The sequence below is a fragment of the Chrysochloris asiatica genome, unplaced genomic scaffold (genome assembly GCF_000296735.1).
Source record: "Chrysochloris asiatica unplaced genomic scaffold, ChrAsi1.0 scaffold00122, whole genome shotgun sequence".
In the NCBI taxonomy this organism is placed as follows: Eukaryota; Metazoa; Chordata; class Mammalia; order Afrosoricida; family Chrysochloridae; genus Chrysochloris; species Chrysochloris asiatica.
The window spans coordinates 8588593-8605818 of NW_006408640.1; the positions used below are offsets into that span (position 1 = coordinate 8588593).

A 17226-nucleotide genomic window follows, 5' to 3' on the forward strand; every position below is an offset into this window, starting at 1 on the left:
CTGCCCTTTGAAATTGTCTGTTCAGCTCTTTTACTTCATCATTTCTGCCAGTCACTGTTGCTTCGCCACAGTTAAGAGCATGTTTTAGAGTCACTTTTGACTTCCAATTTTGTCTCTTCTTTCTTTCTTCTCTTTTTAATGACTTATTGTTTTCTTTATATATAATATTCTTTTTAGAAATTTTATTTATTTTTGATTCTTGATTTTTTGTAACAGCCTTCCTCATCTACACTGTAACCTGTGGGTAATTTTCCTTCCCTTCCACTCCTGTCCTTTTCTTAACTTTTGACAACAGTGGCCTCATACAATATTTGTCCTTTTGTGATCAACTAATTTCATTCAGCATAATGTTCTCCTGGTTCATCCAGGTCATGAGGTGTTTCACAGATTCATCATTATTAACCTGTTGTCTGATTTTTGAATCATTGGATTCATATTCTCATTAAAAAAACTATTATAGATATAATACAATTAGTGAAAACTTTCCTTATAAAACTTACATGCTAACTTTTCATTAAGAGAGTGAAATAAAAATTTTAGGTAATTGTTTTAAAAATTTAGGTAAAAAATGTCCAAGAATCTAGTGTGTTTTTGTAGGATGAGCACAGGACTGTTACCTACAAGGCTGGTAATTCATAGCTATCAGCTGTGTTTCAGAAACCCTACACAGGGTCACTATGAGTTGAACCTAACTTGACAATAACAATGCCAAAGAAAGAAATAAAAGAGGGGTACAGCGGGTCAGGCAGTGAAAAAGCCACAAGAAAAGGACCAAGACAGATGGATGGAAGTAGGAATTATTGTCTATTCTATTAAATTCAAATAAAAAATTGAAAATGTTTAGAAACTTCTAATGAAATAGCCAAGTCTCTTTACTTTTTTGAAGCAGAAGCTGAAATTTTTAGGAAAACTCTGGAGATGTTTACTAGGCCTTAAATATTATATATAAGGAGCTCTGGTAGCATAGTTGTTATGATTTGGGCTGCCAACCTCAAGGTCAGCAGTTTGAAATTACCAGCTGTTCCACAGGAGAAAGATGAGGCATTCTGCTCCCATAAGGATTTACAGCCTCGGAAACCATGTGCAGGGTTACTATGAGACAGAACCGACTCCACGGTACTTAACAACAACAACAAATATTATATATGAGAAACATTTTTAAAAGGCTACATTTGTTACAAAGAACAATATGAATTTTTAAGCAGATTATCCAATTCTGAGTTTCCATGTACTTTCAGATGTTTGTTTGCCAGCCACACCAGGACTCCATAGCAGAAGGCCTCTTTTCTATTTCTCCACCTTATTCCTCATTCCCAGTTTACTCTAGGATTGTGTCTTGAACAGCAAGGATGGAAGAAGTTTGAGGAAGTTTGTTGTCGTTGATTCCGACCAATAGCGACCCTGTATAGGGTTTTCGAGGAGTGGCTGGTGGGCTTGAACCCTCAACCTTGTTGTACACACTGACCTTGCAAACCAGCGCATTATCCTATGGCGACAAGCCAGGTAGAGCGCCACACTAGGTAGAGAAAAGGAAAAGCCCACCAACCATTCCCTTCTTCCATTACAAACACTGCTCTCTTCGGTCCATTCTACTTTTCCTGGAATTAAACCCCAACCAGTTTATTGGGTCTGTGACTGTCAGAAAAGTAAAGTGCTCTTCATCAATTCTCGCACTCAAAATCTCAGTGGATAAATGTCTGTGTTCCCTTTTCCTTTATGATATAAATGAAATTAAAGAGCACAAAGAGGACTCTAGCTCACTTTTTGTGTCATTGAAAGTCTAAAGTTGCAGGAACTCTAAGGAGACAAGGTGTGTATTTTCTTGAGTAACTGGATCTGGGAGATTCCTACAGACCCTTTCCTATTATTCAGTTTGCTAAAGCTAACCTCGTCTCCTTGCTTAAACCTGTCCACCATGGCTTACCCTGCTGATAGTTAAAATATTGCTGACATAGCTTCCTGTATCACAGCAACACATAAGACAAAACAATAAGACAAACTGACAGACCAGTAATAAGATGATATGCAGACAACACAACCTTGTTTGCTGGAAGCAAAGAGGATTTGAAATATTTATCCATGAAGATCAAAGACTACAGCCTTCAGTATGGATTGCACCTCAATGTAAAACTAAAATCCTCACAACTGGACCAATAAATACCATCATGACAAATGGAGAAAAGATTGAAGTTGTCAAATACTTCACTTTGTTTTGACCTACAATCAACACTCATGAAAACAGCTAGTGGAGAAATCAGATAACGTACTCTATTAGGCAAATCTGCTGCAAAAGATCTTTTTAAAGTTAAAGAGCAAAGGTGTCAGTGTGATGACTAAGGTGCACCTGACCAAACCATCCTATTTTCAACAGACTCACAAGTATGTGAAAGTGGGACAATGAATACGGGAGACCATAGAAGAATTGATGCATTGAAATTATGGTGTTGGTAAAGAATATTATAAGTACCATGGACTGCCAGAAGAGCAAACAAATCTGTGTTGAGAGAAGTACAGGCAGAATGCTCCTTAGAAGCCAGGATAGTGAGACTTTGTCTCAAGTACTTCGGATATATACGAGAGATCAGACCCTGGAGAATGACATCATGCTTGGTTCAGTGGAGGGTCAGTGAAAAAGAGGAAGACCCCCAATGAAATGGATTGTCAAGGTGGCAGCAACAAGGGGCTCAAACAACAACTGTGAAGATGGCTGAGGACCGGGCAGTGTTTTGTTCTGCTGTGCATAGGGTCACTATGAGTTGGAATTGACTCTACGGAACCTAATAACAAACAAAAAATCTGCTAGGGAATAGCAAAAAACCTTAGTGAAGTACCTAAAATGTGAAAAAGGAGGTATGCAGAGCAAGTTCTTAGTATATTCCAAAGATGATGCTGGAGCTCACTAAACAATAACTTGTAGAGTTTAAACCAGCTGGGCAAATCTTTTTTGTTTTTTGGATAGGCAAGTTAGCCAACACACCTGTAACTGGTGCTCTTGCCTCACTTTTGCAGCTGTAAAAAATCCCACAATCCATAAAGACACAGGCTTCAACTCGGTTAAAGTTTCAAACAGTACAAAACTCAAAATCCACTTATCTCAAAGTATGCTATTATATGGAGCAGAAGATTCTATAACTACCTTGTTCAGTATATTAGCTATAATAAACATGTATACCTATTTTAATTAAAATTAAATATGATCAAAACTCAGTTCCTTAGTCACATTAGCCGATTTCAAGTCACACCTGGCTACCACATTGGACAGCACAGAAACAGGTCCCATCCATCATTGTAGAAAGTTCTAAAGAACCGCACTATTCTAGACAACACAGATTCATTTTGGGTTAAGTCCTGGTGTGGTGCTGTAGGGTAAGCACTGTACTTCCAACTGCAAGGTCGGTAGTTTAAACCCACCAGCTGCTCCTCTGAAATCCTACACAGGGTTGCTATGAGTCAGAACCGACTCCAAGGCAGTTAACAACAACAACAACAACACGAATATGTGAGTTGCCCTGACAACTATTCAATATTATTAATATATCTAAGGGATGATAAGAGTTACAGAAAAGCTAAAATAACTCAAATTGGAGACTGTCTTTAGCCATGCATGCTTTCTACCTGTTGTTGTTTTGTGAAGTGCTGTCAAGCAGGTTCTGGCCCATAGCGACCTTTGACCCATATAGGTTCCGAACCCTAGCTTTCTATCTTGTTGTTGTTAAGTGCCATTGAGTCAGTTCCAACCCATAGCGACCCTGCACAGGGTTTCCGAGGCTGTAAATCTTTACGGGAGCAGAAAACCTCATCTTTCTACCACGGAGGGGTTGGTAGTTTCAAACTGATGGCCTTAAGGTTCACAGCCTGATTCGTAACCACTATGCTACCAGAGCTCCTGGAAATTTTACACTGTCATTATTGGTTTTATGATTAAACAGATAAGAAACCAAAATCAGAATGATTAACTTGTTGTAGGCCACAGTATCTGTAACTGTAGTAGAATATCTAGTTTTCTTGCCTCCCCAGAGTTCAAGAATCTTATCTGCATAGAACCTGGTGTAGGTAGATGGTACCTTGCATGGAGACTGTACTCAGAAAGTTTTTGTTATATCAGTGAATGAATTAATGAATAGGCTGTAAGAAGGTGTGAGCAGAAACAACACAGAAGTCTCTAAGTAGTACAAATGGTTAAAATGCTCTGCTAACCAAAAGTTTGAGTTTGAGGTTCGAGTCCACCCAGAGGTAATCTCAGAAGAAAACCCTAAAGATCTACTTGCAGAATAATGAACCACTGGAGACCTTATGAACTACAGTCCTTCCTATACAGACCCTATATAGGGTTTCCGAGGAGTGGCTGATGAGCTTGAACTGTTGACCTTTCAGTTCAAACTGCATCATACCAGGAGTAAAACCGTGGCCATGGAAGTGCTAAGAGTAACTGGGAATTTTGACTGACAACATTTGATGCTTCTCTTATAGAATTCTCTTGACCACTTGATGCTTATGGCTTTCATTTTCACCACTTCAATTATATAACAATAAAGCCTTCTCTATTCATTCTCCCATACCACCCCACTTAAAGCAAACCAGCCAGACTTGTTTGTAATGCATAGGCCCACTTCCCAGAGACCCATTTGCCCTACCCAGAGTTTCCTTCATAGATTTCAGATTTTCGTAAAGGTGCTGTTTATCCCACCCCTAAAAAAAATAAAGTTGTTCCACTGTCTAAGAAGTTACTCTCCAACTTGAACAAAGACACGAATAAAATGTCATGTTGACGTAAGAGTATGTAAGGGGGAATAAGGAATGATCACATTATAAAATTCTGCACACTGTGCTGTTTGTCTTAATTTTCTCTAAAAGCTAGATTGTGATCAGCCTTGTCTGATGTGTTCTGCCCATCACTACATGAAAAAAAAAAAAAAAAAAAGCCAAAGTACTGCTTAAGCCTTGTTGCTTACTTACAGGAGATTCACTGACTCCAAAGACGTCCCTGACATCTCGGACAGACTGTTTATTCTTTTTTCTCAAGGTCTGAGTGTAGGTGTTATATCTCTTTTTGACTGCAGCTGCCTGGGTACGAGTCAGTGTAGAAAGCAAGGCCTTCCCATCCTCCTCTTCATCACCTGAGATCAGAGTTGATAAACCCACATCTTGCAACCATTCTGCTTCAAGTTCTCCTTCTGTAAAATAAAATTAAGATAAGGTAATTAACACACCTGATATCTTTATATCGATCAGACAGTAAGAAATAATAGTGAGCAGTCTATTAAGACCATCTCTTGGAACAGAAACCTCAGTGAACAAATATACATAACAATGAATACACACTTTGCAAACATAGTTTGGACAAGTCATGGATGAATGACTCCAGTCCTAGAGAAGCAAAAATCAACAGTCTCTGAGAAGTGGGAAGATTAGATTTATGTTTTTAGTTAGCACACTATAGTACTAAGTATGTCCAGTCTCATTCTTTCTCTGTCACTATTTCTCTCTGTCTCTCTATTTGTTGTTATTGCTGGAGTTGATTCTGACTGGTAGCAATACTGTAAAGAATTTCCGAGGAGTGGCTGGGGAGTTTGAACTGCCGACCCTGCGGTTCAAACTGACCTTGAGGTCCAGTGCATTATCCTGCAGTGCCACACCAGGATTCCTAAAGCAATCTTTACATATATTTATATATTGTAAAGCTATTTCCTTAGTGATTACTTTGTGGATTAAAATTATTGCAAATGTTTAACAACTGAGTTTGAATAATACTAACAGTTTCAATAGCAAATTTTATATGTTGCTGTTGTTATTGTTAAGTGCTAACAACTTGGTTCTAACTCATAGTGAAGCTATGTGCAACAGAACAAATCACTGTCTGGTCCTGTGCCATCTTCACAAATGTTATGTTTGAGCCGATTTTGTTGCCATTTGTGTCAATCCATCTTGTTGATGATCTTCCTCTTTTTTGTTGACCACCCACTTTACTCATGATGCTCTTCTCTAGGGACTAATCCCTCTGACAACATGTTGAAAATACAAGAAACTAAGTCTCACCATCATTACTTCTAAGGAGCACTCTGGCTGTACTTCTTCTAACACAGATTTGTTTGTTCTACTAGCAGTCCATGGTACTTTCGATATTCTTTACCAACACCATAATTCAAATGCATTGATTCTTCTACAGTCTTCCTTATTCACTGTCCAACTTTCAAATGCATGTGAGCAACTGAAAACAGAATGGCTTGGGTCAGGCACACGTCAGTTCTCAAACTGACATCTCTGCTTTTAAACACTTTATTTAAAGAGGTCTTTTGCAGCAGAAGTACCTAATGCAATAGCTCATTTGGTTTCTTGGCTATTGCTCCCATGAATGTTGATTGTGGATCCAAACAAAATGAAGTCTGACAATCTCAATCTTTCCTCCACTTACCATGATGGTATCTATTGTTCCAGTTGGTTTGTATTTTTGTTTTCTTTGCATTGAGGGGCAATCCATACTGTAGGTTGTATGTAATGTAGTCTTTGATCTTCATCAGTATTTAAAATTGTTTTTGCTTCCAGTAAGCAGTGTTATATCATCTGCTTATCAAAGGCTGTTCATGAGTATTCCTCCAATCCTGATTCCATGTTCTCCTTCATATAATCCATCTTCTCTGACCATTTGCTCAGCATACAGTTTGAGTAAGTATGATGAAAGGATGTAACTCTGGCACACACCTTTCCTGATTGAAAACCGTTAAGTTGTCTATATACAGTTTCTTCATGAGTACACTTATGTGTTCTGGAATATTCATTCTTTGCAATATTATCCATAGTTTCTATGATCCACACAATGGAAAGTCTATGCACAGTCATACAGCACAAGTAACATCTTTCAGTCAAAATACATCTGGCATCAGCAATGATATTCTTCATTCCATGTCCTCTTCTGAAACTGTCCTGAATTTCTGCCGATGCACTGCTGCAATCAATTTTAAATTATCTTGTGCAAAATTTTACTAATATATGGCATTAATAATATTGCTTGATGATTTTTGCATTCTGTTGGGTCACCTTTCTTTGGAATGGGCACAAATATGGATCTCTTTCAATCAGTTGGCCTTCCAAATCTCTTGGCATAGATGTGTGAGTGTCTCCAGCTGCATCAGTTTGTTGAAACATTTTAATTTGTATTCCGTCAATTCCTGGAGCCTTGTTTACACCATAAATTCTTGATCTTATGCTACCTCCCGGAATTGTTGAATGTCAGTCAATTCTTTTGGGACTGTGGTTGTTAAGCCTGTGTACTATCTCACTCTGTATATTTCTTCCATATTCTTTTGATGCTTCTTGCATCGTTCAATGTTTTGCTCATAGAATCCTTCAATATTGCAACTTGAGGCTTGAATATTTTCTCATTCAGAACTGAATAAAAAATTCATGCCTCGAAACATTATGTGTGCATATATATGTGTATATATATACAAACACACAAAGAAAGGTACGGCAGCTGTTTCACAGGAGAAAGATGAGGCTTTCTGCTCCTATAAAGATTTACAGCCTTGGATATAGGGTCGCTATGAGTCTGAACCGACTCTACGTCACACCACCACCACTATGTGTGTATCTATCTATCTATCTATCTATCTATCTATCTATCTATCTATCTGATTATGCATTGGTGTGCTAACCACAATGTTAGCAATTTGAGTACACCAGATACACCATGGGAGAAAGATGAGACTTTCTGCTCCCACACAGATTTACAGCTTTGGAAACCCTATACAGAGTTGCTATGAGTCATAACTGTCTCAAAGGCACACTACCACCACCACCACTATATAGAGAGCGAAACAAAGAGAATGAGAACTGGACATTCTGAGAACTATAGTGTGTTGACCAAAAATCTCATCTTCCCACTCCTCAGGGATTGCTGACTTTTGCTTGTGAAACCCTGTTCACTCTGTAGGATATTCACCGGACTGCTAACCACAAGGGAGTCAGTTTGAGTCCACAGGAATGAAAAAACCTATACAGGGTAGTTATGAGTCAGAATCCACTCAATGGCACTAAATGACAACAGAAAATCATAAAATATACACAATATACTATAAAAAGTTAAAATTTATTAAAACATACTCACACAGGCACAGACTGTATAGGGTACCATTCATAGTCAGCAAGAAATGAAAAGAAAATGAAGATTCAGTTTTCAATCATAACTACACAAAATTAACTGTAACAGATACTGTAATACTGTAATAATTTCATAGTCACTTCCTAATTCTTTTGCTCTGAGCTCAACTGTTGAGGGTATACAAGCATTATGTGACACTAACCATCTCAAATGAGCAGTTTGTCTTTCCAATAAATGGTGTATCATAGTAAAAAGTGATCTCTTGTGGGTTTTGTGTATTTTTCATTGTACTTACTACAGTTCTAGTTCTGAATACATTAATATCATGGGACTCATACAAAGTGCCACTAGTAATGTTAAAAGTGTACCCAAGAAACAGAAAAGTCATGACATTTTAAGAAAAAGTTAAATTGCTTGATTTTAACTCAGATTGAGGTATGCAGAATTGCCCACCATTTTAAGATAAATGAATCCAGTAAAAAGGGCCATGAAAAACAACAACAACAAAAAAAAATCTAAGGAAACTTGTGAAGCTATTGCTGCACTATGCCAGCAGGTGCAAAAACCTTGCACTTATTGTGAAATATCTTTCTATCTTGTATTTAAAATGTAATTTTTATGTGGGCACTGGGTTTCTATAAGAAAGGAATATATACAGAATCTAATATAATTTGAGAAAAAGTAATGTCACAATTCAATAACTTAAAGTAAAAGGAAGGTGAAGGATCTAAAGTTGTAGAACTCAAAGCCAATAAAGGATGATTTAATAATTTTTAAAATGTGTTGTTGTTGTTGTTAAGTGCCGTCGAGTCGGTTCCGACCCATAGCGACCCTGTACATGGTTTCCAAGGGTGTAAATCTTTACGGGAGTAGAAAGCCTCATCTTTCTCCCGCGGAGCGGCTGGTAGTTTCGAACCGCTGACCTTAAGGTTCGCAGCCCAATTCGTAACCACTACGCTACCAGAGGTGTTAGGCTTTAAAAAAGTCAACATAACAAGAGAAGCAGCTTCTGCTGATCAACAGGCAGCAGATGATTCCCAGACACCATTAAGAAAAACATTGAGGAGAAAGGATAAATACTTGAGCAGGTTTTTAATGCAGCTGAAAAGTCTGAACAGTATGGTTCCTCCTCAAAAAATTATAAATTAAAGTACCATTTGATACAGCAACTTCACTACTAGAACATCCTAAAGAACTGGGGCACAGACAGCTATATGCACTACCGTGCTCACTGCAGGAATATTCCCAAGAGCAAAGAGATTGAAACAGCCTAAGTGCCAATTAATGGATAAATTGATAAACAAACTATGGTACAAAAACACACAATGGAATAAAGACTATGCAAAGTTAAGTAATAAATCCATGAAACACTTTATAACATGGATGAACATTATGCTGAGTGAAATAAGTAAATTATAAAAGAACAAATATTGTATATATTCACTATTATAAAAAGATTGTTACCAAGGATAGGAAGGGAGGAGAGGGAAATCATTAACTAGAAAATAGGCACATATAAATTCTGGTGACAGAAAAGACAACACACAGTAAAGGGTGACCAACAAGGAGCTCTGGTAGTGTAGTGTAGTGGTTATGAATCGGGTGGCGAACCTCAGGGACTGCAATTTGGAGCTACCAGCTGTTCTGTGGAATAAAGATGAAGCTTTTTGCTCCCGTAAAGATTTACAGCCTCAGAAACCCTGCACAGAGTTGCTATGAGTCGGAACTGACTCCATTACACATAACAACAACAATACCATATCGAGACTCTTGGTGTGGTGCTGTAGGATCAGCACTGGACTGTGAACCATAAGGTTGGCAGTTCAAACCTACCAGCTATATAGGAAACCCTATACAGGTTCACTATTAAGTCGGAAGCAACTCAACAACACTTAACAACAACAAACACAACACACTATCACTAAAGAAAAGGAAAACTCAGAGAGGTGCACAAGAATTACAGACAAAAAGTGTAAATACCATTACATTCACAATCATCAGAAATAACAAAAAATAATCTATAAGTGGATACATTTGCAAGATGAACAAGTATGAGTAGTCGGAACAGACTACACTTTTGACTATATATATGGAGGCTTCACAAAGTTGGTGAAAAAATAGAATTTTGCCATGAACTTTTCTTTTTTTAAAGTTTTTATTGTGAATTATGTGGTAGTTTACATGGGAGAACATTAGCTTTACATTCATCCTATTGTATTTCGTTTCATTGCAATGCTTACAATCCTCTCCAGGCATCATCAAATAACCAAAGGGTACACCCCACAAGCCTGACCCCTGGCCATCAGCACACAGTCCCTCTCCCTTATTGAGTCCAGAGTCCCCAACTGCTGCATCTCTCCATGTCATCATCTCTGCCTCCATCTCTGGCATCACTGCTTTTTTGGGTAGGACCTCTGCTCCTGGACTGCAAAATCAACCACTCCCCTCCTTTTGTTACAAAACATCTACCTTTACATTTCCGACCCTCATAGTCAGTCCAGATAGCAATTATTCACTATTGTACCACAGAGCCTTATCCCCATCTCCTTTCATCAGCCCTGTCACGACAGATTGAAAACCACTCAGTGGAGATTCTACACCCTCTGGAACTAGGCTCCCTCTTGAAAGCTTGTAAGCCAGTCATTTCTTGCCTTTGTAGCGCCCCACCCCCACCCCACTTTCGGGTAGCCAATGTCTAAGTTGCCCATCCCTGCCAACCCTGTGTACTGAGGGGATGGGAGTGATCCTTGCTATAAAGACTTGTTCCCTCTTTTGAGCTACTACATCCATAAGTATAGGTCAAGTTCATCAAATTATAGTGGATTACTCTTTTTTTCCTCTTCTTTCTTCTTCTAGTCGAGTTCTGATCATCCAGCCATTGAAGCCAGGTCAAGTGGGTACTATCTGCCAAGTATGGGTTTTCTTGTGCATCGCCCCTCACTTCATGTCAGCTGGACACTTCACTCTCCACTCTAGTCCTCTGTGGCCATGTTACTGTTTCTGGGCCCAGGAGTCCCCAGGTCTTGCCATACTGCTGGCCAACCAGGTCTCAACCTGGGTTCACAGGAGTCTATTGAACATGGTCGGACTTAGCTCACATCTTCATTGTTGTTTTCCCCTCACTTCCCCTAACTGGTGGCCAACGTGGTCACCAGCAAGACCACTTGCATGCTAGTGTATTTCCCTTGAGTTTTAGTCTTGGAAGGGAGTTTGCTCTGAGGGGACCCGACCACTTGCCTTGATGGCTCCCAAGCAAAAGCCTGCTTGTTCTTGTAGTTGTCAATGGGACTGCCATTATTATTTTTTTAAATTTCTGCTGGTATTTCTTTCAAGAAGTATCTTCTGTTCTTCCAGCCACTCCAGACTGGTCTGCTTGTCCTTTCAAGCAGAAATTTCCCACCTCAAAAGATTCCAGATGGGGTTCAGGATTCCACCTATAGTCTTATGCAATTCAGAGGCTCTGCAGGAAGCCTCTTTCACAGGGCAAATTCTAGCCCTCTTTTAGGTATTCCAATAAGTTATAGGCTAAAGATGGACTTACAAACTTTCTAGGGTGATGCTTCTGGCTATTCTTTTCTCTCCCCTTCAAGTGTCTATTTCACAATGGTAGGCAAGGGAATCCAAGATTAAAAAGACAGTCAAGCATCTAAACATTATTTCCCATCTTTCACCCATTCAAACCATGCCATGAACTTTTTGAAGACTTTTCATTTAGGTTTGGCAGATGATACTTCTACAAATATATATGTATGTGTCGTAAACACATCAATGTTTATAATAGAGCAAACAAGGCACAAAAGTATGTAAACTACTTAGCCATAACCAAACACTGGGCCTGGAAGTCAGGAACCATAGTTATGGGAGGACATCAAGATTAACGGGCATAACATAGTTCACAAAGGCAATAGTTCTATATTCTAAGGTACTGCTATTGGTCTTTTTCCATATGGAGCAAAGAAGAGTGAAGAAAATCTTCATGAAAAGAATTACTCCAAAGTACTAATGGACTGAACAAACATCCGTCTCCATCACTCTGAGATCAGAAGAGTCAGATGATGTCTGGCTACCCCTTACAGCCCTCTGAAAAGGATCACAATAGAGGGTTCTAGATAGAGTTTTAGAAATGCAGAACAAAACTCAAATAATGAAAAAACAAACCAGGCATATTGGTTGACTAGAAACTGGTGATGCCCCTTAAGATGATGGCTCTTAGTCACCTTCAGGCCTGGTAATAATGCCATCACTAGCCAAACAATAGAGTCCCACATTGTGAAGACTAATACCAGGGAGGTATGCACTTCTCATAAAAATTAGCCATTTGAGATATAATTGCCCAAAGGCAACGATCAGAGCACAGGAAGGGGTAAGGGAAGAAGTTTCACAGCACTGATGAATGAGATGACACATCTGGGATCAGTCCTCCTGTCCCTTCAAAGAATTGGTAGAATGCAGGCACAACAGGAAAGCAAAAGCATCCAGAGAGACAGGGGAGGAAGCAAGCAAGAACATTTAATAAAGAGAGCATAAAAAAAGCTTAGATGTTCTCACAGAGAGGAGAATGGGCTTCCACCTTGGGAGTGAGGAGGAATGTTGAGGGAGTTTCTGGTCTCACTTTTATGCTGTTTTCCTTTGGGATAAGCTTCGCATCTCCTGATAATTGTCTCCTGATTCCTATGTTTTCCTATCATAATATAGAGCCCATAACTGGTCATTTCTTCCTGGATCTGATGTATTTCGTTCCTATTAGGTCAGTCTGCTATAATTGTACTCAAAAGCTAACTATATTGCTAATTTATTTTAGTAGCATTATGATTAGTTCCTTGGTCCCATCAGTTCAGTCCTGTTCTTCTCTGTGCATGCCTGATTTAGGTGTAAGTCCTCTATTTTATTTTTCCTTTTACTAGACTCTCCTGACAGGTCACGTCATTTCCTGCAATTTTTGTGGTTGATCTCTAGTTAGCGCCTTTTCCTTGTTCTAACTATCTAATATTAGGACTGGAAATGGGAAACATAGGGGGTCAGTAGGATAAATGCAATTATATTGTGGGGATTGCAATGAATGACATGAAACAAAATGTGTATGAACTGTTGAAAGGGAAACTGATTTGCTCTGTAAACCTTCACCCAATTCACAACAAAAAGTTACAGAGACAAAAAAGAAAGGATGAAAGAGCTCTATTCTGGAAAATAAAATGCCATAAAGGACATTTATGAGTAAGCAAGAAAAATTAGCCCCTGGATTTAGGTCAGGAAGGATTAGACTAACTTAGACTAACTAGTATTTTGTGCAAATGCAGTCGGGTTTATGATCAGGACTGCTCTATCTATAAAGCTGATAAAAGTGAAATGAAGAATAGTAGCTGCCAGTCTTTTGGTTGCACAACAAGAAGGCCTAGACAATGCAAACACTTTTTCTGGATTAATTCCATCAAGGCTTTATTGCTAAAGTCAGAAAGCACCTACCCAATAAGGGTCTGCATTGTAAAGTTCTTTTGATAATGGAAAATGCCTGTGACCATTTAGAATCCCATGAGTTCAACACCGAAGGCATAAAAGTGGTCTTTGTTGTTGTTATTGTTGTTGTTAGTGGTTTATTTGGCCCCAAACACAATGTCTCTAATTCAGCATCAAGATTAGAGGGTGTCATAAGAACCTGTAATTATCAGCAGTATAAAAAAGAACACGGATGAATGATGCCATCATTATTATAAAGTTGTGAAAAGTTGTCAATATCGAAACAATAAATTTCTTCTGAAGAAAACCATGGAAAGATGTTGTTCGTAACCCCACAGGATCACAATAGATCAGTTAAGGAAACCGTGAAAGACACTATGGGTACGGCAAAAAAAAGAGAGGGTTTAAGGATTTCAAAATTTGGATCTTGGTGTTCAAGGTGATAGGCATCACACAAGAGGAATTAACAGGACATGACTAGATAGAGATGTGATCCCAAACAAATGCCAGAAGATGAGGAAGAAGATGCAGATGAAGCAGTGTCAGAAAGCACACTGATGTGAGATCATCTGGCAGAAGGGTTCTGATTGCTCAAGATTGTTCTTGACATCTTGTATGATATGGACGTTTGTTTCTATGATATAAGCAAACAGTGGAAGTAGGATTATTTCTGTATAGTAACAATTTCAGAGAACTGAAAACAAAAAAGTCAGGTAGAAATTGCAATGCATTTCTGTACAGTGATACTGAGTATGCCTGCCTTCCCTTCTAAATCCTTCACTTCTTCTGCCTCTGCCAGCACTGAGACAGCAAGACCAACTGTTCCTTTTCCTCCTCTTCCTCAACCTACATAACATGAAGACAATTCATGTTGTAAACAGATGACATAAATTTATGGTATCAACAAATACAGTACAGTCTCTTCCTTAGAATTTTCTTAATAACATTTTCTTTAGCTTACTTTATTATAAGAATGTAATATATAATACATATAATGTACAAAATATGTGCTAATTAAGGGTCCCAATTGCTCAAGGGTTAACACTTTAAATGTCTGTCTTTTTTCCTCCAGCAACTATGGAAAGTTTGCCTTTTTTCCTCCAATAATTACGGAAAAAGTATAAGAAAGACTATAGTCTAATTTTTAAAGAAATCGAAATTTAAAATACATTCTAATAAAGTTATTAATTGAGAAATTTGGTAAGGTAAAAATCTATTTCCCTTGCCAGATAGTTAAATATAAACCATATCTGGACTATTCATTTTTTTTTTTTAAAGATAAAATAAGAATATTTGAACTAAAACCACAATAGAAAAGAATGGATTAATAGAATACAAGTGAGCTTTTGATGACTCAAATGTAGATTCAAGTCTCAGTGCTGTCACTTGCTAGCTGGGTGACTGGTCAATTTCACAATGATCTGTAGGTTTCAGTGACCTCTCTGCAAAGTGGAGGTAATAATAACAACAGCTTTAGGTTGCTGTGAGGATTGTTTTATCAATGAATTTATAGCAGATGACAAAGAACCTGGAACAAATAAGTGTTCAATAAATGTTCCTTTGCTTTTCTCTTTAGTCTGAACATCAGGTAACCCTTTCTTTTCTTTCAAAATACAATTCAAAAGCTTAAAATTCATCATAATAAGGATCAATTGCTATTGATGTGCAGAAACGATAAAGAATTCAGAATAACCATGTCCTGAAACAGAATTCCTAACACTTTCACTTCTGGAAACTGATGAACAGGCATTACCTGAATGAGGCTTGTTTGAAGAGCAGATGAGATTGATTTGTAAATAGCATAGCAAAGCATCCATCAAGAGTCCTGAGTCTGCTTACTATATCACATTATTTGCATATAAACAAAGACATCTGAGTATTTGGCAAGTCTAAACTCTTAGCTGGGTAAATATTTTATTTGATATCATGTTTTTATTGTTCATTTGCTTTTTAAGACTTCCCTTTACATAGCAGCAGAAATCTAAAACTATAATTTCAAAAAGATTATGCTGAGTCAAAAAAAAGCCAACTACAAAATTAAACTATGGTGCAAAATATATATAGAAGATAGACCAGGAAAAGGCCTAAGGAAATTTCTGGGTGATTGAAATGTTAGATATTTTGATCACTGTACTGTTGCTGTCTAGTTGATTCTAACTCATGGTGACCTACAGGACAAAGCACAACTCTCCCATAGCATTTCCACAGCTGTAAATATTTACAGAAGCTAACTGCTTCATCTTTCTCCTTCACAGCAACTGGTGGATTCAAATTACTGATCTTTCAATTAACAGCCAAGCAAACTTGTGTGGGGGTTACAAAAGTGCACACATTTCTCAAAATACATTGCATTGTGTACTTAGGATCTATGCATATACTTCAAGGGGAAAAAAAAATCTGTAAATAAATATTAAACTATTATAGGTAGGTATTAGTAGGAGTTCTTTTTTTTTTTTTCCCCCAAGCAGTATAGGTAAGCAAGGACTCTTGGTGTGGTACTGTAGGAGAAACACTGGACTACAAACCACAACGTTGGTAGTTCAAACCTACAACTGCCCCTGTATAAAACCTATACAGTGTCGCTATGAGTCAGAACCAACTTAGTGGCACTTAACAACAAAGGAGCTCTGGTAGCGTAGTGGTTACAAATTGGGCTGTGAACCACAAGGTCAGCAGTTCAAAACTACCAGCTGTTCCATGGGAGAAAGATGAGGCTTTCTGCTCCCGTAAAGGTTTACAGCCTCGGAAACCCTGTACAGGGTCACTATGAGTCGAAACCAACTCCACAGCACATAACCACCACCAACAACAACAAAGACGCCCTGGTAGGTTTGTAGTGTGAATCCACAAACTGCTCTATGGAAGAAAGATGTAGCAGTGTGCTTCTACAAAGATTTACAGTCTTGGAAATCCTATCGGGTACTTCTACTGTGTCTTATAGGGTTGCTGTGAGTAGGAACTGACTTAACAGGAATGGGTTTGGTTTAGTTTGGATAGGTTAGCAATCCTGAACGTATGCTCAATATACTGAGGATCATAGGAGCCAGGTTTCTCACTGTTGGAAAATTACAGATATGGGAAAAGGAAAGACAACAACAAACCCAATGGTGCTCGATCTATCTAACGTGGCAGTTGCTAGCCTTGAATATGGACAGCTATTAGCTAGGTAAGCAATACGAATAAGGGGGTGGGAGCATCAGATATGTTTTCCTTCATTTGTTTTCCTGTCCTGCTGGATTCCAAAATGCAAAATGTAGCCTAGGACAAGGATAAGAACACTGTTCCTGTGTGCAGGACAGGTTCCTTTGAAATTGATCCTTATTAAATGTGTTGTGGGTCTTTTTATTTCTAATAGTGTGGTACATCTGAACTAGTATTTTATAGTCCTTAGGAAGATAGATGTGTAGACAAGGAAATGAGTAGTAAAAAGGCTTTTTAGTTACAATGTATCTCGCTCATTGTCTTGAGGTTAATCAGAGGCTAATGAAAACATTCGTAGGTGTATACTTATTTAACTGTTTTGGGTCTTTCTTTGAATGTCTTATGGATTTACTTACTGATTGGTAGGGCATGCCAGAGATGACCTATACATTTAATAGTTTAGTAAATAATTTTTTTTTCTTAGTTTTCTTTTTGGGTCCTCGTTGCAACTAACTCCATGGCAATTAACAACA

General features: G+C 38.2%; 1 protein-coding gene across 1 annotated transcript in view; it reads right to left on the reverse strand.

The window, feature by feature from the left end:
- The window catches only part of ARHGAP28 (Rho GTPase activating protein 28), a 124638-nt gene that overhangs the window by 96879 nt on the left and 10533 nt on the right, over positions 1-17226 (reverse strand). Inside the window, exons 3-4 of the mRNA XM_006868715.1 lie at positions 4953-5174; positions 1466-1598 (exon numbers count right to left, since the gene is read on the reverse strand). Of these exons, the coding sequence (XP_006868777.1) occupies positions 1466-1598; positions 4953-5174 (355 nt within the window). The remainder of the gene's footprint in view (positions 1-1465; positions 1599-4952; positions 5175-17226) is intronic.